The sequence below is a fragment of the Tinamus guttatus genome, unplaced genomic scaffold (assembly GCF_059628265.1).
Source record: "Tinamus guttatus ecotype Peru unplaced genomic scaffold, ASM5962826v1 Tinamus_guttatus_pri_ptg000364l, whole genome shotgun sequence".
Classification (NCBI taxonomy): domain Eukaryota; kingdom Metazoa; phylum Chordata; class Aves; order Tinamiformes; family Tinamidae; genus Tinamus; species Tinamus guttatus.
The window spans coordinates 784528-810020 of NW_028288898.1; the positions used below are offsets into that span (position 1 = coordinate 784528).

A 25493-nucleotide genomic window follows, 5' to 3' on the forward strand; every position below is an offset into this window, starting at 1 on the left:
AAGAATGAAAAATCCCAGTGTTCTCCCCTACAGTATCGTATAGTAGACCCAAATAAATTGATGTATGTGGAGCTGTTACGATAACAGACTCCTCTAGAACCTTGGGGCCAGAAGTTAGTTTGGGGTTAAAATTCTTTCCCCAATACTATAAGTATGAAAATGAGAGATCCCTCAAAGCAACACCTCCTACTGGATATTTTTTCTTGATTTCTCCAACATCCCAAATGAAATAATTTCTTGTTCATTTGCCAGTTTTTTTTCTTCTTATTTTGTTGTGATAATGGTAATCAAAACTGCAGGATTAAGAGAAGCAATAGTGGACACCAACTGGTTCAATTTTTCCTCTGGTATCTCATTTACCTTCCTTGAATTACATCATGTGGTTCTTGAGTAAAAATATATTCTTTTGAGATCCTATTACTCTGTATGTTTAGGAGCTGAAATTAGGTTACCGTATGTTCCTTAATGTTTACAAGAAGTACTCTGCATTTTCCCAAATATTGTTTATGTTAGAATACTTTTTTGTTTGAAATCTGCCACTTCTAAATCTGACTGGACTATACAGTCATCATAGTGTAAATCCTTACTTTGATATATGAAATTTAAGGTATGCCCACTAGGAACAAATCTGTATTCTTGTCACTTCCCTACTCTCCACATTTGACTTTTTTATGGCGGCATCAACCCATGAGCAATGCGCATTGTCTCCTTCCTATCTACTGCCATCCTTTTTCTTTCTTTGCCCTTTCACCTCATCCCCCAACATCTTCCAGCAATTTTTTCATTATTTTTATGTTTTTCACAGCAACAGCTAAAGCTCTGTCTGCACTTTAACATTCCAGCTGGGGACCATCAGATCGAACTCGTCTACTTCTCCCTGCCCTGAGTGCTCCCGTTGGTCCTGCAGAGGCCCATCAGGCAGCCGTGCGCTTTCCGAAAGACGCTACTCCTCAGGGAAAGCACTGGGTTCAATCTGCAGCACCACCTCTTGTCGAGGGCTTATCAACTCAGGATTGGTAACTCCATGTTAAGCGTTTGCTACTGCATTCCATTCATGCACCAGCAATCACTCAGGACCTGTTAAAATACAGGGGCATGAACCTGAAAATTAATTGATAAACAAACTAAGTACACGTACAGCCAAGGAACAGAAAAACTTCTGAAGTGCTCATGAGTCTCCTACCGAGATTTCTTCTTTCTCCAATATTTACTCTTAAAGCATAACACATAACCTTAAATTACTATTATTTCATTTAACACTTTTTATATTTTAGCTTTACTGAAAAAGACTCTGAAGTCCCTGAAAGTGTTTGTGTATCCAGTATTACCTGAGGATGACTAAATGTGTCTGAAGGGTGTGAAGACGGGATGGGCTGTGTGAGAAATCACATTTACACTACATCTGTCAGACCCCAATCTCAGCTGAAAGCATGGCTAATTTATTATCAGAGAAAAAGGCAATTCTCTGGGGCAGTCAACTATCGAAATGAATCCACAAGAGCATCAAACAGCGTGGGGCTGTGTATCCCTCTCGAGTGCACAGCAGTCATACACCCATGCTCTGGTGCACTGAACTGTTCATTTTTACAGAGCATCCCCATTGGCATTTAGGTTAAGAGAAGCATCACTAGGAGTGTAAATTAATAATGTATTTAAATTTAGAGCAGAGCATATCAAAAATAATAGAAAAAATCATTAGCCTTTTGTCTTGCTACTAAAAAAAAAAAAAAAAAAAATCGTGTTTCCGGATTTTCAAATTACTGGTGTGAGGTTAATGTATTAAGGCTATGTTTAATGCCTTATGCTACTCTAAAGATAATCTTCAATCCCAATGTATACCAATTCATATGTAGTAGCAATAAACTGTGTGGATAATCCAATGTAATAAAGCTTTCATTAAGTTTTTTGATCTTGTAATTAAAATAACCAGGTATGCTTATACTTAGAAATGAAATTTAGTAATAAAATTAAAATTATTTGTATTTTCACTGACCTAGTCTACTTCAGCGTGAAATACACCTTGTGTGTCTTGTGTAGCCACACAGATATTCTAAATCTGGCTATGCAGCACAAATATCTGATTTATTAAACCCCTGTTTCGGTTTACAATAAATAATTATTCTAAACTTCACCTGAAATATAAGTAGCTGCATCTTCTTGGGGTTAGTCAAAGTAACTTTTAATTTGAAAACAGGAGACAGGTTTTTTTTTATACAAGTGGCATAAGAGCAATCAGAGAATTGAGTCAGCGCATTTCTGCAGCCATGAGGAAAGAGGCACCTACCCCAACTACTTGAAAAACTTTTCAACATTTCCAAAGAAAAAACTTAAGAGCATGTAAGAAAGCAGAAGTTTACTTGATTTTATCGTATTGAAATGTTTAATGGTCAAATTGCCTAGTAATTTATGTAGGTGTAGACTTATTTCTGGGCAGACTCCTGATGCTTATTTAAGAGTAAAAGAGTATCCTGAACCAAACAAGCCTGATAATATGGACAAAACTATAGTACTGGGCTTGTAAATGAAACCTCCAAGTATAATGGTTCTTAGATTTAAGTGAATAGCTTAACGAAAGACACTGGTACTGCTTAAAGATTACTGTTATGACAGGTAAGTCATAGAAATGGTAACCAGCTCACGGCCAAGCATTTTGGAAATTAAAAACCAGCTAGGGCGTGTGCTAGAAGGGGAGAGCTGAGGATGCGACAGACAATACTGCAAGGAGCTACGGAGTTCGGAAAGACCCTTGGAAAAGCCATCTGAAGCAAACTGCATATTTCCTGCTACCGCCACGTACGAAGTAGTATGGTCTACTATTGCATATATATTAGGGTTAGAGGAATAAAAAGATTTTCTGTTTGAACTGTAATACACTCCTCCAAACTGTGATTCTTACTCTTCTGTTTACTTTAGCTGAACCCTGGGAGATAAGTTATTGCAAGAATATTGAATTAGCCACATTCAGTTATATTCAGCATTCTCCGAAATGAAGCTGGAAGTGGAAGCGGCGGCGCTGGCCGCGGGACGGCGCGGCACGGCCCTCGACCTCAGGGAGACACTGCAGCCAGGAGCTGGAGCCCCCTAAGCACAGACTAACCAACGCCACGCAGCCCCTGCAGCGCTTACAGCAACAGCAGCAAAAGGCTGTGGGACACATTTGGGGCTGCAGGTTAATTGGAGTAAACAAACTGAAAGGAAAAAAGGCTATATTTATAATAAAACAACCAGTGTAAGATCAGAAAATAACTTGGCAAAACTCTGAACTCTGGGTAACTGCTTGAAGAAAAGGAATACTGGGGTTTTTTTTGGTTTCTTGAAGGATACCATTAAGTATCCAGTGGCAAGGATACTAGCTGAGGTCTTGGAATATTGAGACACTGTCAACCTGCAGATTTTTAGCATTTTTAAGCAGACATGAGAAAATTAGGGCTGGTAGAACCTTAAGTGTCTCTGAGGGTACTTTAAAACTACTAAGGTAGGCTATAATATGGAAACTCTATGGTACAACAATAGATGTGCTTTAGTGATGTCTCTTTTTGGAAATGTATTTGCAATATAGGATTTTTATGACTTTAATATGTAAATATCAAGGGAAATGATAAACACAATAAATGATAAACACAAATAAAAACTCTATAGCTATGAGTAATGTCAGTAATTCTCTTGAAATTATGTTTCAAAAGAGTTACAGTTTTTGAACATCAAAGTTGCCCTTAGAATTTTGAAGTTTCACTGGAAAACAACTTCTCCCAATAGAAGATGGAGTGAGGATCCTGTTTTTGTCTGCCTAGAAAACTTCTGTGGGCTTCACATCCTGCTTGCAAAGAATATAAGATTCTAAGCTAGAAAGTACTTTTAAGATATGAAAATATTTAAAAGAAAGGATTTTCATTTTCTAGCCAGAAATTCTATACAGCTACTAAACTATAAATGGATTCACAACTATTTGTAACATAATCAGAACTGTGATGCCAGTTAATGCTAAATTTTACGGTAATCCTCGCTCTGTCATGCTCTGGCACAGCTGACAGATCCAAGCACATTTGCAGACTCCATTTCTAATTGGAATTCACAAATTGCACCGTTATCTTGACCTCCTTTAAAAGCTGCTGGCATTCCCTTCACTCTCGCAGAGCCTGTATAAGTTCTTTAATAAAGCAAACGTTTAGATTCCCAGTTAGCAGAGTGGTAGTTCTGCTGAGAACTGGGCAGCAAAGCCAAGACTTTGCAGATGCTTAACACAGCCCTCAGGATTTTTTACATTTCCTTAGCAAGTAAAACCACTGTTCGCTGGATAGTTTGACATAACTGATAGATACCAACTCTCCAGAAAGTGTGGTGAATACAAAAAACATGTTAAATTGAGGGCTTGATTCAAATACAGCCCTTCATGAAAACTGAAATCAATCTTTCTTCAAAATCATCTAAGTCATAAATATTTGTTTTCAGCCACTGCAATTATTCCTAATACAACCCAAGAGTTCTGTAAATAAGAAAATTCATTATGGTCATATAGGGAGGCAGTATAGTGAGGAGGAATAAATCCATAGAAAAGTGAAAAGTAACCTGCAGACTTAAGTGTGAAATTGTTAAAATGACTGATTCCGTGTGACAAATTCCTGATGCAAGCTTCATGAAACCATTAACTATAATATTTTTTAAACTGCTAATTAAAGAGTCACATATAATAGAACTGGAAGGGAAGTGACAGGAAGTCCAACTCTCTACGCCAATATTGGACCAGGCATATCTAATACAATCTGAATAATAAATATAATAAGAAATCACAATTTATTGGCTGAAATCTTAAAAGAAGACATTATTAAATGGAGTTCTACATCATTTTTTACAGCATATTTCAGTAGTAAAGTATTTATATTTCTGTAAACCTCCATTTCCCAATCAAAAACAACATGCTGGACAACAATATAACAGGAAGATTTCTATTCATTTTGCTAAGTGTTTTGAACTGAGTTCACTGGAAGTTGTATTTGACCGCAATGTATTCTATGGTTTTATTTCATTTGCTAGAATTCCACATTATTAATATTATGTCCTTCTCAAAACCAGCCTGAACTGTCTGACTCCATCTTGCCATTAATCCTGCTTTGAATATTGGCCAGAAAAGGTTTCACTGTAAGACAATCCTATTTCTTACTGCCTGCCCACCTGTGTTCTGTAGGAAGAAACCCCATTAGCCTCAGAGAAACGCATGTCCTGATGCCTCTCCTGAACTTCAGTCACCCATGCGGCAGCACAACCAGCCACGTGCCCTGAGGCTGAATGGGTTTCAATCATCAGCAATAAACTTTATGAAACTCTTAGCTGTGTGTCTCATCTAGTATTTCCAGGGCACAGAGAGAAAAAAAAGATAACTTTTTCTTTAATAAATCTCACTGGGTACAATAAAATACCTGCAAATGCTAGAAAATAAGGTATTTCAGTTCCAAATAAGAATCCTTCTGTATAATGTGCATACGCTATTGCATTGTGACAATACTGCAGTGAAGTATAATGTTTGCAAGGAAGCTTTGAGCTGCTTTTGCAGCCTTCAAAGTTGTAATGTGCAATATTTACTCTCGTAATAGATTTCAAAAATATGGATGGATTAATTACAGCTTTGAATAATGAATTTGCTTTATCATATTGGCAGATAAAGTACCTGAAAGCCCCAATTATGTACTGTAACTGCAGCATGTCTCTGTGCTGTCATGCTGGTACTTCAAGTGTCTTAGTAAATTAGATCCATAGTGCATACACAATGAAATAATTCTATTATAATCCACTTTTTCCATTGCTATATTGCATCAAGCAAGCATGCCAGTTTAATAACACTTGATGACTACAGTTAGGCAGGGTCTCATGTTTATTTTGTGACTGTGTAACTAGAAAGCTGCTCGGTTATGCATTTTTAATGTAATTGTTCAGCAAAAGCCTAAAACAAATTGAATTTTCGAGGCTTTATCAGTGTCAACAGCCTACCTGATGTGGTAAGAACATCAAAAGAAAACCAATGCCATATTTTCTTCCTGAGCCATGGACATCCAGAAACCATTGCTCCAATGCTGGAATAAACTGCTCATGCATATAGATAAATTACCCCCAATTTATTGATAACAAACATTATTTATCTCCTATCCTACATTTGGGCAATAAAGATGTCTGCCCCACCTGTTGTAAAATGCTTCAAGCACCTCCCAACTGCTTAAAAGCCTCCTAATTCTGTCAAGATAAATCACACAAAGCCATAGAAAAATGGACCAAGGAACAAATCTTGCTCCCCAACAAGACAGAGATGTTCATATATTGTATGAAGTCAAGTGGCATTACTGAAAAATCGCAGATAGTATAAAATATACATATGAAAAACAGCCTTTAAATAGGAAAACAATGTGACTACTCATTCCCATTTTTAATTCAATATATGCCTTGACTGGGCTTTTTTTTTCTTTTTTTTTTTTAATGCCTAGAATCCTATAGAATATAAGGCAATTTCATAGAGATTTTAATTCAGCTTGTTTAAACATATGCAGGACTTTGTATCCACGTATTATCTTCCTAATACAAGAGCAACACTTCTCATTATTTTCAGTACTATGACTGCTCTTAAGTTCTTTTTCACTTGCAAACAGAATCCCTATCCTTTTTTTTCTTCTTTGATCTGGTCAAAAATGGGTGTGTCTCGGTCTAAAGAGCTCACTGCAACAGTCCTTCGCTATGCAACACGTGTAAGCACATATTGTGAGTTACATTTCCTCCTGTAAGGGACAGCTGGAAGACAACACATAACAGATCATAGACATTTTCAAAATTGTTAGGCAATTGGTAAGGTAAAAGGTATGGACAGGTACTGAAAATCATGCTCCACAGTTATAAAACTATATTGGCCTTGTATCATGGTCAGAGAAAAAGAGAAAAACAGCAAAACGTGGAAGAGACAGAAACATGTCTCAATAATTTCAAGCAAATATAAACAGATAATAAAACACTTTCTGTAGCCTGTTCAACCTAGCCTTGTTGGTTTTTTTTTTTCCGGTTTATAGAGGAAAAGTTCAGTCATTGCATTTTACACTATGCTGGGCTACAGAAATCAGAAATGCGCAAGGCTTGGCCAATTTATAGGCAATACACAAAGGAATTTTTATATGCAGTTAAGCAAGTTCTTGCCAGTCACTGTAATCTGTTTGTCAAGGTTTTGCTATTAGTAGAGATATTACTGTTGCATTAGAATATATGTATTTGAAAATCTTTTTAAAATTGTAATCTCAAAGAATATTTTCAGCACTTATCAGCACTGCTGATGCATCCTCGTGCTAGAAAAGGCTCTTTTGAAGCAAGTTGCTGAATAAAATGTAGCAAAATAGCATTTAAGGAGGGAAAGTGGTAAATAAATGGTGTCAGATAAGACAGGTCTAGAATGTAAAAGGCTTGTGGTGCTTTGGATGCTGTGGAGACTTTTTGAGGCCTGGAATGATATCATCTCATTACAATATTACAATGATTCACTTAGCATTTATCTCTTACTGGCTGTGTAGGACGTAAGTTTGGTGTTTTCTAATGTTTGTTCAGTATTCTTATTGAGAATGTACGGACGAGTCAATGCAGGTGTGCATAGCAACTTAAAAATAAGTGATTTAGGAACATACAAAACACTTCTATGTTTCAAATAAAATCTGCGACTAAACTCCACACTACAAAACTTAACTCTAAACAGGGCACCATGTTAGCAGAAAGAGGGAACTCCCTGAAGTCCCTATTCTCAGGCAAAGTTCAGTGAACAGCAAATGTGGAAGCTTGTGCCTTCCTTTTGCCCTCTAGTACTGACAAGACCATGCTTCCCACAAGCATTCACTCACTGGCTTTTTCCCTGAGCCTCTCAAGAGGGAGGGAGGGTACTTACAGCTTTTGTAGTGTGAAAGGAACTTGTTAGAACCAGATATAAACAATTCAAAAACATAGCACATAAGAACCTAGGAAGGGTAAGTTAGTTACCTTTATCAAATTATCCAGCTATCAAACCCTTTCCATTTTGCCCTTTTACCATGTAACATGCATGTTTTCAAAGACAGCACTTGCTCCACCGTGTCCAGGCATGGGAGCTTTCTGAAGAAAGCAAATGGGAATGACTGAACAAGACTGCTCACTACAGGTGTGAGACCCCATTACGGGAGGTCGATGAGTTGGTTAAAAGTAATGGGGGCCTTCACCTCCCTTCTTCAGCATCTGTGTGCATACACCGAGACAGACTGCATAATATTCAGATTTATCTAAATAACCTTCTTATTCCATTTCTTATCAGTGAAGATAATTGTTTTGTGTCTGAAAAGCACTGCAGGCTTATTCTGGATTATTCATAGCATTTTATCTCATCTTGGAAAAGAAACAATAACTTTCTGCATCTTTATCTATTTTTGCTGATTGAGAATGACTACAGATCATGCAGTGAAGTCATTGTTTTTTATGGTATCAATATCAATTTTGCCTGTGGGTTGGAGGACTAGGTTCACGATGATAACATGGATATAAAACAGAAAAAAAATCCCATTATGAATAAAAATAAATACATGAAACAAACGTACATCCCTGGCTAAGACTCTTCCCTTCCCTCTCTGCCGCAAAGAAGTGTTCCCATTCTGTTGATTTATGAGGAAGAGAAAACCTCTTGGCTGAACCATCCTCAGTATTAGTAGGAGAAATGTAATATCGGTGGTGAACAGAGTGGAATACGCTGTGCCTTGGCCTATTTAATGTTATGCTTTCTACTGTCATCAAAGGCTTGAACACCTTGGTCCATTATTCAAATTATTATTTGGATTTGATCCTATGTAGGCTACAGGAATAAATAAATAAATAAATAAGACAACATGGATGGAGACTAAGGAACGAAGCTTTTAACTATAGCAACCACAAATGGGGAACATACACAAACTGTCACTTTTTACAGCAGGAAGCTGAGGATCGAAAGAGTTTTTCCTGAGGATAACACTGAGCAGGAGGAGAACTAGTTCAAACCTTTACAACAAAGTTGTAAACAGATTTCCCTGAAGTGTTTTTAGAAACATTTTTTTTTGCACTGACAATCAATTTCCAGTGATTTCAAAAGAAAGGGAATCCACCCTTATATATATCATTATAAATTGATCTCTTGTGCAGTCCTGGCATACTTGTATACAGGGAAAGGGCCGGCCACAGCACCCGTGAGGGGCTGAGGGAGGTGCAGTCACACGAGCAGGTGAGGAAGCCCCCAGGCAGCACCTCTCCAAGGGCACTTGTGACTGGAAGCCCCCGCGAGGCCACTGCCACCTTATGGCTTCGCCTCCTCTGTGCACGAGCTGGACAAGCCACTCGTTTTCTCAAGACCTTGGTTACACACACAGAGGACGAGGACGTACGCACATGAGCATCCCAAGGGAAGAGAACCCCCAAATCAATCATCACAGCATTTCAAGAAGAATAAAAAACTGTACAAAAACACTTTTTAAATATATATTTCATATTTTCTTCTTAGCCCGATTTTCTGTTTAGCTGCCTAAAAAATTAAAAGTACACCTATCCTTTTGAGGCAATTAGGTGCCTATTTAGGTGGCCTTTAGTGGCTGTGGTGACATAATTAAGTATTAGAAAAGATATAAAAATATCAGCAAACCTTTCATGATACTCAGTTTAAACTTTTGCCATGAGAAACTCAGAGAAACAGTTATGATTCTGATCACTGAAACAAGGAAAAACACCTGCATGTCAAGTAAATGAGAATTAGCAAAGAGAAAGAACCACCTATAATTTGGGACCTGTAGCAGATGTTTGGGAAAGCCACAGAGTTTTAATGATCCAGTGAGCCAAAGAGACCAATTTTCTTGAAAAACATCCACACCTTTTATTTCAGATTGTGACTAAGGGAATCTTCCATAACTAAGATGACAGGCACAGTTAGTTTCAAAAAGGATGACAGTGAAAAGAAAAAAGAAATCCGTATTTTTTTTCCCTGTTTCCTACAGGGAAAAGTTTAAGTTTAAAGTCTGCTAGTTCTATTAGAGCCATTTTCAGACATACTCATTTCAAACCTATATTCTACCTAGTTCTATATGAAAGGGACGTATGCTCAGGGTTATGACATTTTCACATCATGCATGCTCAACACGATAAGCAAAATACTAGCTCAGCCAATAACAGTCAAATTGACCTGAAATCTTTTGGTCTGTGAACTGACTTAAAGACACGGCCTCCCCTGGGCTCACCTGGCAGCTGCTGCTACACTGGGGTTTCGGGCTGCGCCGTATCAGGCACCTTCAAAGGCGCTGCTGAGGTGTAGCTCTACAGTGTGCTGTGGGACTGCTCTTACTCGGGTCTGCAGCTCTGCTGCGTACCACAGCAAGGAGGTCTAGGGAATTGGATTTGGAATGGCAATAAGCTCACGTCTTGGTCAGCACCTTGAGAGACCGAGTAGACACGTGGGCTACGTACAGCCCAAAGCAGCTGCTATAACAAATTTCACCGCTCTGCAGTAAGAGTGATAAATGATTTCACTAGTTTATGCCTCACCCTATCCCAAGGTCACCAGATCCCTCTCAGTGAAAATAAGCTAAACACTGTTGTTACAACCGTAAAGTGAGCTCAGCAATAAGTACTCTGCCACTTTTTACTGTGCTATGGCTCTGCTCGGTACCAATACTCATCCTGAATCGTACACCTGCAGTGCAGCCTGCGACAGCCCATATGACAGCCCAGTTCAAGGGGTGAAGATGCAGAACTCAGCTTGATCCCCACATCTGCAGCATGAACAGTTCTGAAGAGATTTCCAGCGCTATTTCAAAATCTAAATATGAAAATAATCAACTCATAGGATTTTTGAAAGTGCCCAGAGCACTTAAGATACTTCTGAAACTGCTACGCTCATTTCATCAAGAGGTGTTTGCAGGTGATGCCAGCTGGTTATCTGAGGTACAATGCAAAATATCCAGTGATTACCAGAGGGAGGGGACAAATCTAGGGATAGTTAGAAGTTTGCATAAATAATTTTAATGACTTTGAAATAAAGATCTCTGACTAGCTTTCTTTCAAGACTATGCAAGTTTCTTACTAGCTTACCTCACTTATGCTTTACTTCGAATCATTTCTAATTTACCCTATCATACAGGTCAGACTGAGCAGTAACAGGAGGTAAAAGCAGCAATCTTCACCAAATCCCTTTACCAATGACAAAGCTAGCAGTATTACCACACAGTATCACCAGTGTGGTCACTTTATTTATACTTTAATCTCACATTCCTGCTCAGCTGGAATGAACTGTTGAAAATGTACTGTGGAAATCAACTGGCAGTAGCTGAATGCAAAGAAATGAATTATATGCTCTAATAAGTCTTTTCTATCTCTATCTTATATCATTCAGTTCTGTTTAATATTAACTAAGAAAACTGTCCCTTGGCTGCTGAACTCCCATCCTACTGTTCTCTATTGCTACAAATTGGGAACATATTTTAGAGTACGCAAATGGTTATTATTTTCAGACAGAGTGATAAAGTTTAGCACCAAACAGGACAAATGAATGAGGTATCCTATCGAGAACTATTTTGGGCTCCCTTCAGTATGTATTCTTGCTGAAACTCCTCCAAAATAGTCATTTCTCTGCAGAAACTTAACTCAGAACATGATCAGTTTAATCTCAAAGTCCCTATACTGAGTCATCTGCCATTTAAATCGTCAGGTTCCATCAGTATTTACATCACAAAGGCAGAATGTCTGGCACCAGATATGCAGGAGTCTATTGAAACTTCAACCCATGCTACAAGATGTTTTTCTTCCTTGGGGAAACCCCAGGTTTGCTAAATTCAGACAAAATTTGTAGAATAGCCTTCTTTATCCCTTACTGGAGGTGGAATCGCACCTGTCCTAAACTAGATACACTTTTATTTAGCGTATTGCTTTGAAGTACCCCCTCATATTTCATAGAGAAGATTTCTGAAACTGACTGGCTATCCAGAACAGGATGCCTGAGGCGAAAAGCACTATCTGGAAAGAAGTAACACTGTCGAAATAAAAATATGAAGAATACAAGCTGCTCATCAATAACTAGTGCTATTGAAACTCAATTTCAAGGCTAATCACACATAAAAACTTAGCTAGATATGAAAAAAATATTCAGGACTCACTGTCTTTTTTTTCCCGATAAAATAAAGAAAAAATAATCAGATTTTTTTTATCCCACTTTTGTTTTAGTTTTAATGAGTATGGAAATTATATGGAGAAAGTAGAGTGTGAAAAAAGTAACCATAGATTGTAATAGAGATGACAAAGTTGTGTCAGAGAAGCAGATGTTTTTCTGAATCCAGTGTTTTGTCATGGCTAAGTTACAAGAATCACATACAAATTCCATTTATTCAGAGGACACTGTTCATCTCCCATTTTAAGGATAAGGAAGAGAAGTTGACTGCATACAGCTTGCATAATCATAAAATTTGCATCAACCATTGATGAGTTTAAACGTTTTGTATACAGTGCACTGAAGTATATCTGCAATACACAGAACAGCCCTATCTGATATGACATCAGTTGCTCAAGATTTGTAATCTTACCTTGATTTAATGTAAACTTGCCTCTTTTTAGACATTGTAAGATTTCAAGTATAGGAGATATTGACTGCAAACTGGTTGATGGAAATGAAAAGCATGTGCTATGACTATCACATAGTTTATCATCACATGAATTTTGATAATCAGGACAGAGATTATCTTTTTGTATAAATTTTTAAAGTTAATTAGGGTAACAACCATTCCCATAATATCTATGTCTTCAAACATAGTTCAGGCTCAAAGACGTGAAAAAAACCTTATTTGAGAAAATACTACTTGGCTGAAATCTGTCTTCTTTCATCCAAGTGATCCTTATCCTGCTTAGAACTAATAAATCTATGAAAGGCAACCCTTATCTCTTTAATAATAATTTCCCTGCAATATATTCTTCATTATAAGGAGAAATCACATACAGCACAGCAGATGAAAGTGAACGTCTACAGATTAGACTTAAAATATATTAAAAATGCCTTTCTCTATGTCAGCATACTCTTTATTGAAAAGGCTTTTATCACTTCCACTGTGCTGATAAAGTAGTTTTTTTTAAAGATATATGGAAAACTTTAAGGGAACTATATGCAATGTCATTTCTCTAGGTTCTCCCATGCCAATGAGTGCAAACCTCTACTCATGGTATAAAATGACTGCACTAAAAATCTGTATTAATTGACTCAACTCATTTAACTCTTTTTCTGTGGTTCCCTATTAGTCACAAGTGTTACGAGCTGCACCATAATTGTAACAGACTTTTGGTTTTACAAAACCACAACACTAGTATTTTGAATTTCTTCAAAATTGTTCATCTACAGTAGTGCTATTCCCTGCAATTTCTAATCGGGTAAAGAGACAGTTTAGGTACAGACGGATTACAGGCAACAGCAAAGCTCAAGTACCTGGTCCAGTTTCCAGTGGAACTCTGCAGGACGGAAGGTGTCCGCCTGGTCAAAATCCTTCCTCAGCAGAAACACCAACCGGCAGTTGTGCACATACAGCGCGTAGTGGTGTCGGTTCATCTCTAAAGACAGTGGAACAGTAAGATCAGTGCATGAAACTACCACCACACTTGTGTTTAGTGTTTCAAAGCAATATATACCTAAAAGAGACAGACAGACACACAGACAGAATTAGATTTCCCCAACCTAAATCATAAAAAAAATGAATTTGTCAACCAATTCCTTCAAAAGCCATAGATGGGATTTCAGAAATTATCCAAGATGAGATATAGTGCTTGAAACTTAGGTAGACAAAAGTCTCCTCAAGAAGCTGTGAGTCAGCAACATGCAGACAGGCAGCATCCCTGCTTTGCAACCTTCTTTCAAAGTACATTAACTGAAGAAAAAAACGCTAACACTCTATCAAATTTCTTACGCCCTTTGCCAAACAGTTCTAAAATAAAGCACACACTCACCTGTCTTATCAGAATTGCAGAGAATAGTCTCTTTCTCAGCTCTTAATCCTGGGCTAGGTCCATGTTTCATCCACATGGTGATGGTGAACTGATCAGTTAAATTCTTTGGAACTATTCCGTCTGGAATTTTGGCTCCTTGCTTTCCATCAAATTTAAAAATCATGTCATTGTTGTCCATGAGAAGCCCAGCTGTCCAGTTAGTCGTTGCACTAGGAGACGGCAACAGGTCAATGGCACCTGAAGAGGCTCCTATAAATGACAGATAATGAATAAAATGAGAGACTAAACAAAGTGCAAATAAATAGGCCAAGGACCTGATTCACACCTTCCTGTTAATTAATTTTTACTATGCAAATGATCCTACTAGATTCACTACCAAATTATATATACCTTTATATAGCACTGACCATAATAAACCAGTAAGGGCTCTGTAGATTAAATGTTTTCAGTTCCAGTCAGGTATTTAAAGAACTCCTAAGACTAAAACCAAGTCTGTTCCTCCATCTGGGAATATGCCTTCCTCATCAGCCTGGAGATACACTGCACGTGCAGATGGTGTCTTGCAGAATACTGTAGAGCAGACGTAAATGTAGGACAAGAGTCCAACAGTCAGTCTCAGATCTTTGCAATAATATTCATATGAATGTCTCTACATTTGTAAATAGTATTCATCCTAAAAATAGGTAATATCACTTTAATGCTGGCTTGTGACAGGTGCATGATGGTTGTAACGCCAGGTGTCTTTGTCTAAAGATAGATATAAGACTTTTAAGTGACATTCACAACTCAGATTAGCCCTTCTCTAAAACGGGAATCATTAACAAAGCTGTTCCTAGCCACAGCACACACATTTGTTAGAATTAATTTGAAGAAAAAAAAAAAAAAAAACAGAAATGAAAAACAGCATGATGTCTAGATTCGATAAAAGAGTACAGTTCTTTAGAACTCCATGATTAAGGAAGATCTGTATTTTCTGGCAGCTTAACAATTGTCAGGCATTTTTAAAAACAGCTACACAGTTAGACTCTTTACATAGCCACTGAGAGGTAGCATTTAGCAGAAAGCAGGCTTGACAGAGTAAAAAAGGCAAAAACAGATTTTGTTTATTCTTGATGATACTTTGAAAGGTAAGAACATGGTGGACAAACTCAAACTGAATGAAAAAAATCCCAAGCTAGTAACATGTCCCAGCCTCCTGCAGTATCCAACCCGAGAAAAAGGATCCCAGCCCTCTGCAGGAGTGTTTAATTTTATGCTAATGATCTGTGGGACTATGCATCTTTTATAGTGTTATACTCCAGCAATAATATTAAAACATTCATATCATTCAGTAACAGAACTTCTTAAACAGTTTTTAAAAAAATTTTAATGAGGTTGTTTTGAAGTGACAGTAATATATCAAACAACTCTGTGTTTGGAACTTAAGCACAAAGACAAATTGTAGTTAGTTTTGAGACAATGCAGCCTAGTGTATTGTCTGGAATTAGAGTTTAAAAATTAAGGTTGCTTCAGCAAATGCCCATACCTTCTCTGCTTATGACCAGGCTTGGGTAAGAGCATTTGGGTACCAGTACCAAATTCAACAGGTTCTCTTTTACACACCCATGCTTTTATGGACATTTATGGGTCACTATGGAATCATCCTGTTAGCGGATGTTAATCCTGCTCTGAAAACAACCACCGGATTATGTGCTCAAGGACATTTTGCTGGAAGAAATCACAGCGTTTCCACTTTAATAAATCCAACCAACATCCCAAGCTGCTCAGCCATGTTAGTCTCGTATGCACACAGAGCTGCAGAACAGGCCATGTCTGGAGGCGTTCCCAGACAGCCAAATCTCTCTCCTGGCTTAGTGCCCTTCCCGGACTGAACGGTTCACACCATTTTCTCCTAAGATGCTTTCAGATTAATGAGGTATTTTTGGGAGCCACAGCATACACATGCAGTGTTGGACATGGCACAGTGAGGTGCACTTTATGTATCTAAGCGTCTGGTTTCACAGGCAGCTGAAAGCAATGGTCCCACCTCTGCTCCCCAAGCCACGGATCTGCAAACCTTGTGCCAGCTGAAGCACGTACTGAGGCACTTGCTGAAACGGATCAGACCGCTGACCTGCCCAGAGGGTAACCAGTCCTGTAAGAACTGTAAAACCAAGGCAAAATGTTGCATTTCCATCAGACCAGCAGGTTGCAAGAATTTCTTGGAGCCTGCTTCAAAGCTGCACAACCTAGGAGAAAGGGCAGGGTCTCCCCTTTCTGTTAGCGCATGGCCTTGGAGCTGGCCCTCTGCCTGCACAGATTTAAGGAAACTGTTTGCAAGTATGAATATTAGCTATTCCATTATTTTAACTGTTATCAATATTTAGAGTGAAAGACGACAGCACTACAATTACCTTTCCACCATGTTCAGGTGGAGATTTGTTTTTCAGAGTCCAAACTGTTTCTTCTTTATGTTCTTGTACTTTTTATTATTGTTGGATGATAAAGTGAAAAAATGCCTACTAAAGAAACAAGACTAATAAATCATTCATTTTAAAATGATGTAAGAAACATACCTGGATCATTTAAGCTGAAGACCTGTTTTCTGCCTGCCTAAGTTATACTGCCTACCTCCACTGTCAAAGTGGGTACAAGTCCCCGGGTTATTGAAAGGTAGAGTTAAACCATCAGTCAAATAAAAGATGAGCCTTAATGCATATGAATTATGTGGATTTCCAACTGATAAATTAAGAAGTGACCTTATAATTTATGAACTGGGTCCTTAATGCAAGAGAGAATCCTGTAGTTCAGATAGCACAAGTGATCACTGTGAGTCTGTGATTGCTCAGTTCTGCACTCTACAATCACGCAGTGCCTCAACTCGTAAGAAAAAAACAGGGTTTTCTTCCTTTGAAAGAATTTATTCATTCAACCATTACAACACAATAAGGCCACTACTGGGAGAAAAATGCTTTCCAGAAATAACTTAACCTGCTTTCCTAAGGGCTCTCTCTAAAGGATAGCAGCAAATACTAAATACCACAGTGTAAACCTGCCCAGATGAAACTCTAGTGTACAGCTCATTATCATTTATGACCTTTGTTCCTATCCTGATTTACATACACACTCTTCACTCTGTTTTCTCAAGTGTTTTATATTCCATTCTTCATGGATGTGCTGAGCAAAAACTGACAGTTCAGCAATATTGTCAGACACTACCATCTGCCCAAGCACTGCCTGCAACTAGCACAACAGCACCATTGGACCTGTCTTCTCGGATGCATGTCAGATGGATGGAGATACAGGAGTAAAATTATGGGGTTTTTTTGGTCTGGTTTTCTTTACTATGCAATTTTGGGGTTGAGAATATTGAGATTTTATGAGAACTCTACTATACTCCCTTACCTTTACCTTACTTTCCTCTCCTCAGTCTCTGCAGGTAATTGGCATATATTTACAGAATCTTAATTGTAAGCTATTTTTCCTTGGGAATTGGCCTTCTGTTTTTCCTTATTTGGTCAAATATTAATGTACAACATCTTTTTCTTAAAGGGCATTGTGTATTAACATCTCTGCAGCTCTGTAGTGTGGTTATCAAAACAAACGTAAGCCAAATAGCAAAGCACAAAAAGCCAAAAGCCATGAATTTAAATGGAAAGAAAGCATTGCCTTTTGATAGCACGGGGTACATTTGCCATTTCAGCTTAAACAGGAGCCTGGAATAGAGACACTTTGGAGAAGATGGGAAATCATACTGTTAGTGCTTCAAATGAGAACTTTAGTAAGACAGGATTTTGGAGGAGGAAGAGAGAAAGCAGATCTCAAAAGGCAAGAGACACATGGCTTAGCCTGTGGTCATACTTTTACAACAAGCATGCATAAAGTCACGAAAATACAGCAGTATCCTAAGGTATTTAATTTCTCTGTCAAAACAAATTTGTTATCTTTGAAACCAAGTTATCAGTAGGTGAGAAAAGGGAAGAAAATAATTTGGAAACATTTCTCCTCTGGAATATCGCTTTTTTGAAATTCAAATGTTTCTTTAATGTCTTTGCTCAAATGATTGTCACAAATGTTCCTTTATTTTGCTGTTTCAGCTCTGGCACAGTGTTTATCAGGTGAACAGAAAGCAGAGTCTCCCTAATATGTTGGTGTTATTTTGTACAGCATCCAGAGCAAGATGCCAATCTATATCTCAATATGCTGCCAGAACAATTAGTAGTAACAGAGGAAAGAAAGAGTAAGAAAGCAGTGAGATGAAGAAAAAGACGAAAAATGGAAAAATGAAGACAATAAAAAATGAAAGTAAGTAGAAAGGACTGACAAGAGTGAAAACAAAAGGAAAACAAGCATAGAGCACTAGTCAAATACCACCCCATTTATTTTTATAGCTACAATTCCCTATGATCTGGGTGTCCAAAATCCATATATTGAAAAATATAATTATTATAGCAACTGAAAGTCATACCACATAGCTTCTGCAGAGATTTTTCAGAGTACGTCTCACGGTCACAGCCCTTCCCAATGGAGTTGGTCTGCAGTTCGATGGTGGTGTGCATGGAGGAAACGGGTCCGTCGCAGGTTTCCAGATGAATGCTGGGAAACAAAGGGATGCTGCCAGAACCAGGCCTGTACTCAATGCGTTTGCTCCAGTCTGGGGAAAAATAAAAACAAGATCCAAGAGTGATTACAAAGAGAAAGGGAGTTACGTGATCTCAAATGGCATAGTTGTTCTCCAATTGCTTGCCAAGACAAAAATCAAAGTTATAGGCTTCACATTAGAGAGTTGCTGCCCGAAAAATAAACTCTTTGTAAAGAGATCCAGATTCAATTGTATTAACACCACTATTAGAGTTGTACAAGACCTGTGTTTGGTTCCTAACAAGAACTGCTGAGCAGTGTCAGCCAGAGCCCCCAGTGCCCCTGTGGCAGTCTCCCAGCTTGCTCTACAAACATGAGGCTGTCAATTGCACTGATTTCAGTGTCATTTCAAAATTCTGTGATACAGAACAAAACAGCTCTATGGACTAGGCTATATGCATCAGTCTCACTGAATTATGATTTAAAGCTTTTAACACTAGGATATGAAAAGTCTGTAATTCCACCTGTTGTCATCAAATATCTTCTGTATTTTTGAAACGAACTGAAAAATGGCAGTGAGAGATCCCACACAGACCTAGCTATGTGGGATCTGCTCATGCAGATGTCTCACAGCCCAGAATATTTAAGCAATCACCTGCCTCAGGCAGCCACCTGTCCATGGCACACACAGCACTAAGCTTCTCAACTGACGTCTCTAAATCCAATTAAATATGGTGCTTACAACCTGCTTCAGAAAAAAAACAGACAATCAGCATTAATCACAAACTACTACTAATTTCAGCTACCTTTTCTTTTCATACTTTAGCCACCCTAGCAAAATTGAGAGACAACTTACTGCAAAACACCAGTAAGAATGTCACATCAACAGAAATTCAAATATTTAATTATTCTGAAGGCACAAACCTATTCTACTTTGCTTGTTTACTGTATATATCACTGTAGCTGTAAAATATCTCAGAAATGTGCTCTTGCAACATGGCTGGAATTTCTCTGACTACTCATAGTCCTAGCTAAAGAACTCTGTAAGTAGAAAAGTTCTGATAATCAATCAACTCCTTTAAAGCAAATGTACAGACAATTTCCTAAATATCAAAGGACATTAACTTAAACAAAAACATTTAGTAGATGAAAGGGTTTCATGTTTTTCAATGCACCTCACTTTCAAACGTATGAAAAAATATACTCTCTGAAAATCACAGTCTTAAACTGGATTAGAAACTCATGAGAAAATCTGAAAGTCCATGCAAAGAGTCTGAAATGTTAGAGAAGTCCAGAAAAAGGAGACAGGATGCCACCGTCGCCGTTGGGAATTTTAAAATTCGTGCTTTTAAGTTTCCTTGAGACCTTTGAATCCGAATGGCAATCATGTAGCATCCTGTTGTCACGATGAAGCTGGCACACAGATTGTTCCATGAAGTACTACATTGTTTTTTAAAAAATAACATCTTTAGCTCGTCACTGTCAAAATGACTAAAAGACAGCTATGTCTACTTAAAAGCCTGCTCATACAACAGTTGAGTTGCTGTTTTAGTAGTAATTTTCATATAATGATATTCGCCCCATTCATTTCATAGAAAGTTAAATGTAATCTGCAGTACTGCACATATTTTTCTGTAATTGTCAACTTCGACAACTCCCTTAGAATTTCAAGTGTCATTCGAGGTACATCTGATGTACATCTTACAGAAACAGATTTTTGTTTGCTAGCCATTTCAGAAACTTGAGTTTAAAATTTTTCCAAGCAAACAAGAGCAGCAAATTGCTTTCAAACATTCATAAAAATATGATTACTTGCTGCTTATTTATAAACTAATAACATGAATTATTCCTTCTTCAAGTTTCTCACTGACTAGTTAAAAAAGGATGCTGCTGTACCCAAAAAGAAAATTAGAGAGTCCCACATATATCTGAAATATTTCTGATCATTTCAGCAGCAGCTTTTAGGTTAGATAGTCTTTCTGGTTTCTCAGTAGTTTCAAATTAACTGGCAGTCATGCAAAAATATTCATTAGTGGATGTGAGATGCGACTGAACCATTAACTATAGCACACCTGCCTGCAACCACACACTCATCTCAAGTTATATGAAGAACAGCTTATGAAAATATGCTCCATAAAATGCCACTACTCAAATGGAAGAATAATGGAAGCTTTTAGTTACTGCCACATCAATGTCCACTGCACCTGAAGAGATGGTCTTTCATTTCACAGGACTTTCCAGCTTGGCAACAAAAGAAAATTTGTACCTAGTTTCTAAACTCTGTACATTAATCAGCTATATTTATCTCAGCTCTCCATTGCAAAACATCAGTTTGAACTAGTGTTTTTCAGCATGTGGCCCCCTGCAGCATCACAGACCAATCACCATCCTAAATCCCACTGGCATTTCTTCCTTAAGTCCAAAGGGACTTAACGCAGATTTCGGAGGTCAGCTAAGGATCCTCCCTCCAGGCAAGAAGTGATCTAAGGCAGGGGATACTGCAATATTGAGTAAAATATAATCCTGACGTAGCAGAATAATCCTTAAAGGTACTAATAACTCTACTACAAATGCACTGGCTTATTTATAGTATCCTTCCCCCACCATTTCAGTATCCCAGAGGTGCTGGAGCTGAGGCCAGCACCCACACAACCAGTAAGGTCAGTACAGCTGAAAAGCATATAGAATTAAAGCGAGTAACAGGAAGCGGTGGCAGTGGGAAGAGATTATTTTAGGAGACGAGGCTTTAATTTGGAGCATGGCAAAGCTAATAATTTTTCTTCTCAAATACCATCCTGTACAGGACACATGGAAGGATCAGCACCTTGCCTGCAGGAATGTGGTAGCAATTTTTCAATTCCTCTAAAACTCACTCAGAGGAAGAGTCTTATATAACTGGAGTCTACAAAAGCCTATGAATTTCAAAATAGATTTTTTTTTAAATCGTTTTTTTAAGCGTGACTCATATCCAGGGTTATGTAAACAGTTAAAAGACATATAATCCCATCTGAAATAGTAGCTTGCACTTGATCAACTATACTCAAACATCAAGGTTTCTCCTTAGGCACAAACTGATGTGCAACAACTGCACATTATAGTGCAAATTTAGAAAAGTAAACACTATCTCCACAGTAGATGGGGAAGAACAAACACAAGGGAAAAGCCTCAATAAAATTAGCACTGTTCAACCTGCAGAGGACAGTGGTGATTTGGATTTTCTTATTCCTTTACATACAGCTTGTACTGAAAAGCATTTTCAGAAAATGTGAGATCAGTTCTGAATGGACTATACGTACAACATAACAGCATTAGAATGTAAATATCAACATGTCATGATTTGGTTCAGGTTTTATAAATTATTAAAAAACTATGTGAACTTGGATCTCTATCTCTAAGATACTCAAACTGTTCCAAAACTATTCCTCAAAACTACTGCATCAACCTTCAGTAACATTTTGAGTCTTTATAAAAATTATTCCCAATACATTAAATAATAAAAATTCTCCTTTTAATTGATGGATAACATAAAGGAACAGTAACAGTTCTGCATGTAATTTTTTTCCTTTATTTTGATATTTACATTTCATTTATAATTTCATTCTGCTGTGCTTACTAGATGGCAGGAGCTACACCCACCTCTAGAGCATACAGATTACATCTTGCTCCCAGAAGGACTGACTCTGATTTTCCGTTGAGGAGTATGGCACCCACACGAGGCAGGTGTATGACCTGAGTCATAGACTGGCTGGATCACTGCACTTGGGTCACTCAAGCTGGATGGAAGATATGCACCATGGCTGCTCAATGTAAGATAAAATTTATACAATGCCATAGAAGGGTCTATACAACCTCTTTGCAGAAAGGCTGGGACATAAGGTTTTCAGAGCAATGGAAATGGTTAAATCCTGTCTCTTAAAATACACAAATACACTCTTGTAACTTCTCTGATACAGAGCTGCTAAAGTTTTCTTTTCTTTTTTGTTTTTTTTTTTAAACACCTTACATATTTGCTTAGGTTTATTTATTTATTTATTATTATTAAACATGCCCTGTATTAATTTGAAAATATGAAACAATCTGGAACAAATTGAACACAAAACATGTCCAACAAGGTCAGACGTATCTCTATAGGCTTGCCTAAGTGCATTTATTTTTATTATTTATGGCGCTCTATGCCTTAGAAGCAGTAGTGAAGCAGCTGTAGATATGACCGATGACATTTGTAAGAGAAGTGCACTGTCCTTAAAAAACTGCAGTTGCCCTACACCATGAATTTACTGGAAAGTGCACATACTGCCAGAATACCACATGCTGCAGCTGCCCTGATAAAGACCTGTTGTACCTGTGTCATATAATCTCTATACACTAAAGATCAATGGGCGTATGACATTTCTGAAAGGCACGTACTTTGATACTTGTATTGAACTTAATCCTGGGGCCCACGATGTGTTATTTTAAGGGTACACCAACCACATCATGGCACCACATGCCTTACAACCATGAAACTTTCCTTCCCCTTTTGATCATTCATTGAAATGTTTGCAATGAGATATGCCAAAGTTAAAAGAGAAAAATGGTGCACATTTGAGAAGCCAGAGAGTTCTTTCTTTGTATAACTCTGACGAGAGTTATATCTATCCTGAACTCTTAAAAACAGACTCTTTGTAATAAAGAAACCTAAATTCATATCTTTATTAGCACTGCATTTCCATTAATCAACCATATGCGTCCACAAAACATTCTCCCTTTAGGCAATGCATGTCATTCTACAGATTTACACATACCTGTATAAACTTAATCCTTTCTCCCCACCTTCTCCCTTTTTTTTGGATGGGGTGGGAGGGGATGATCTGGCAGCCTAATTTGTCTAATCTTTAGAATGCTGAAGTTAATTTTCAGATACAGTTTTCATTTCAACAAAAGTAACGAACCGAATGAATAAAACAAGATCTTCCTCAAACAATTAAACACCTTGTTCACGTGTAATGACAAAGCCCAGAAAATTGATCCTGCCACCTTCTGCAAGATTTCATTATGCAACTATAGCTACAGAACTGGGCCTGTATTTTTGCACTTCAACAGTTGTTTAGACAGTGACAAAAATACTCAGTTTTATCACTGTAAGAAGTAGACCTATTTCGTAGGGAAGCTAAATATATTTTTCCTTATGAGAAAATATGGTATTTTATTTTAGGTTTTAGTCTCTTGTGACAACTTCAGTATTAATAAACGACTTCCTCTTGCGTGACATAAGCTGACAGGGGAGTCTTTGGAGCTGGGGGAAGGATGATGTGAGGAGCTGTGATTGAGCCTATGGCAAAGGGAAACACATAGAAACTGGATCGCATCTTTCCCAAGACAGTAACCCAAATCTGACATGTCTTGAAGGACTTGCTGTTCAGGGAATACTGACAGTGAGCTTAGTATTTTTATCTGCAAACACTTGTTGCATGACATTAAAACTACCTGATCTACAGCTATGCCACTCTCATATATTCATGCAGATTTTAAAAAACTGCTAATACTTCAGGATGAATCTTTTCCACTATACAGTGCCAGCATTTCACACTTCCACAGAAGCAAAATGCATGTGCAGATTATATTTTCCTTCAGGTAATCCACAGAATCTAGCAGCAAGCTACTATTTGAGCTATTAAACCCTTATTAAGACCACATAAGCATCTTAAGAAAACATAACTGTTGCAATATGTAAATGTGCTGACTTGGACTTTATTTGCAATAAACTCAGTGGATTGTTAAAACCAGGCACAGCCAGGCACCTAGTGTGAAGAACAGAAAGAACTCACTGCAATGTAAATTAAAACTCGTTTTTAACATCAATAACGTTATATGTAAGATTTGGGGACGTAATCGACCGACCTAGAACACAGCACAGTTGCTCATAATAAATTCAGCTCTTTTTTCACCCTGAAATTTAACCTAAGATGCCTAAACTGTCCCTGGAGGCTGGGAGCAGCCCCCACTGCGCACGCTCAGACCACGTCACGCACGCTGCCGACTTGCCTCTGCTCTGTGAAGCAAAATACACCTATTCCAGCACCCTTATACTCCTGATAAAGCTGCTGTGTGTCCCTTATTTTCTGACAGATTAAGGGTGCCTTCCTAAGGTCCACAGTACACTATAAAACACAGCCCGATAAGGGCACAGACTTACATAAATCCTGTTACAAACATGACAATCCTATTGCTCACTGCAGGCTGAGCGCTCACGTTGGCTGCTCCACCGCAGGCAGGCTGGGCACGGGCAGAGGCTCCTGCACACACAGTGGAGGAAAGAGCAGCCAAAATCCCTGCCTGCAATAGTGCCAGTCACCACTCAGAGAGGGCAGGATGCTGCAACGTGTCACATACCACACCTAAGCCACCTTCATGACCCTCATGTCGCTTTTCATATCAAATGTTTTTTTTTTTAAAAAAAGCAATTATCTGCATTAAGTACACAGCGCACACGAGCTAATTGAGAGACGCTCCTCTCCCCCGTGTGGTACCCGAGCTGCTACTGCCCTGCAATGCACATGTCCGCTGGGGACTGCAGAGTTGCACTTGTCATCATGTGTATGCACAGCTTGTGTGTGATCAGGAGTGAGATGCACAACATCGAGTTCTGCTTTTTTCAATTGCAAATCACTAGGCAATGCATGGTACTCAAATTTCCACTTCAAAACATCAGAAGTAAAGATAAAGGATTTTCTTTTAGTGACACAAATGCAGTATAACAGATTTGAGATTTTTAAGGTTTTTAGAAGATGATCAGATGACGATGTTATTACAGAAAAGAAAACTAACTTCTAGGCTACACGGGGTGCAAGTCTTCAGTGTAATAGGCAAGAGTTTTCATTACTGGACAGGATATAAGGAGGTTCACAAATCCCAACAAACTGACTCTGAAACATTTAGAGGAGCAACTATTGAAAACAATTGAACTGATAATGTCAAAG

At 38.1% G+C, this 25493-nt stretch overlaps 1 protein-coding gene across 1 annotated transcript in view; it reads right to left on the reverse strand.

Moving 5' to 3' along the window:
- The window catches only part of CLSTN2 (calsyntenin 2), a 274479-nt gene that overhangs the window by 34056 nt on the left and 214930 nt on the right, over positions 1–25493 (reverse strand). Inside the window, exons 6-8 of the mRNA XM_088530160.1 lie at positions 18422–18607; positions 13975–14223; positions 13460–13581 (exon numbers count right to left, since the gene is read on the reverse strand). Coding sequence (XP_088386286.1) covers positions 13460–13581; positions 13975–14223; positions 18422–18607 — 557 coding nt within the window. The remainder of the gene's footprint in view (positions 1–13459; positions 13582–13974; positions 14224–18421; positions 18608–25493) is intronic.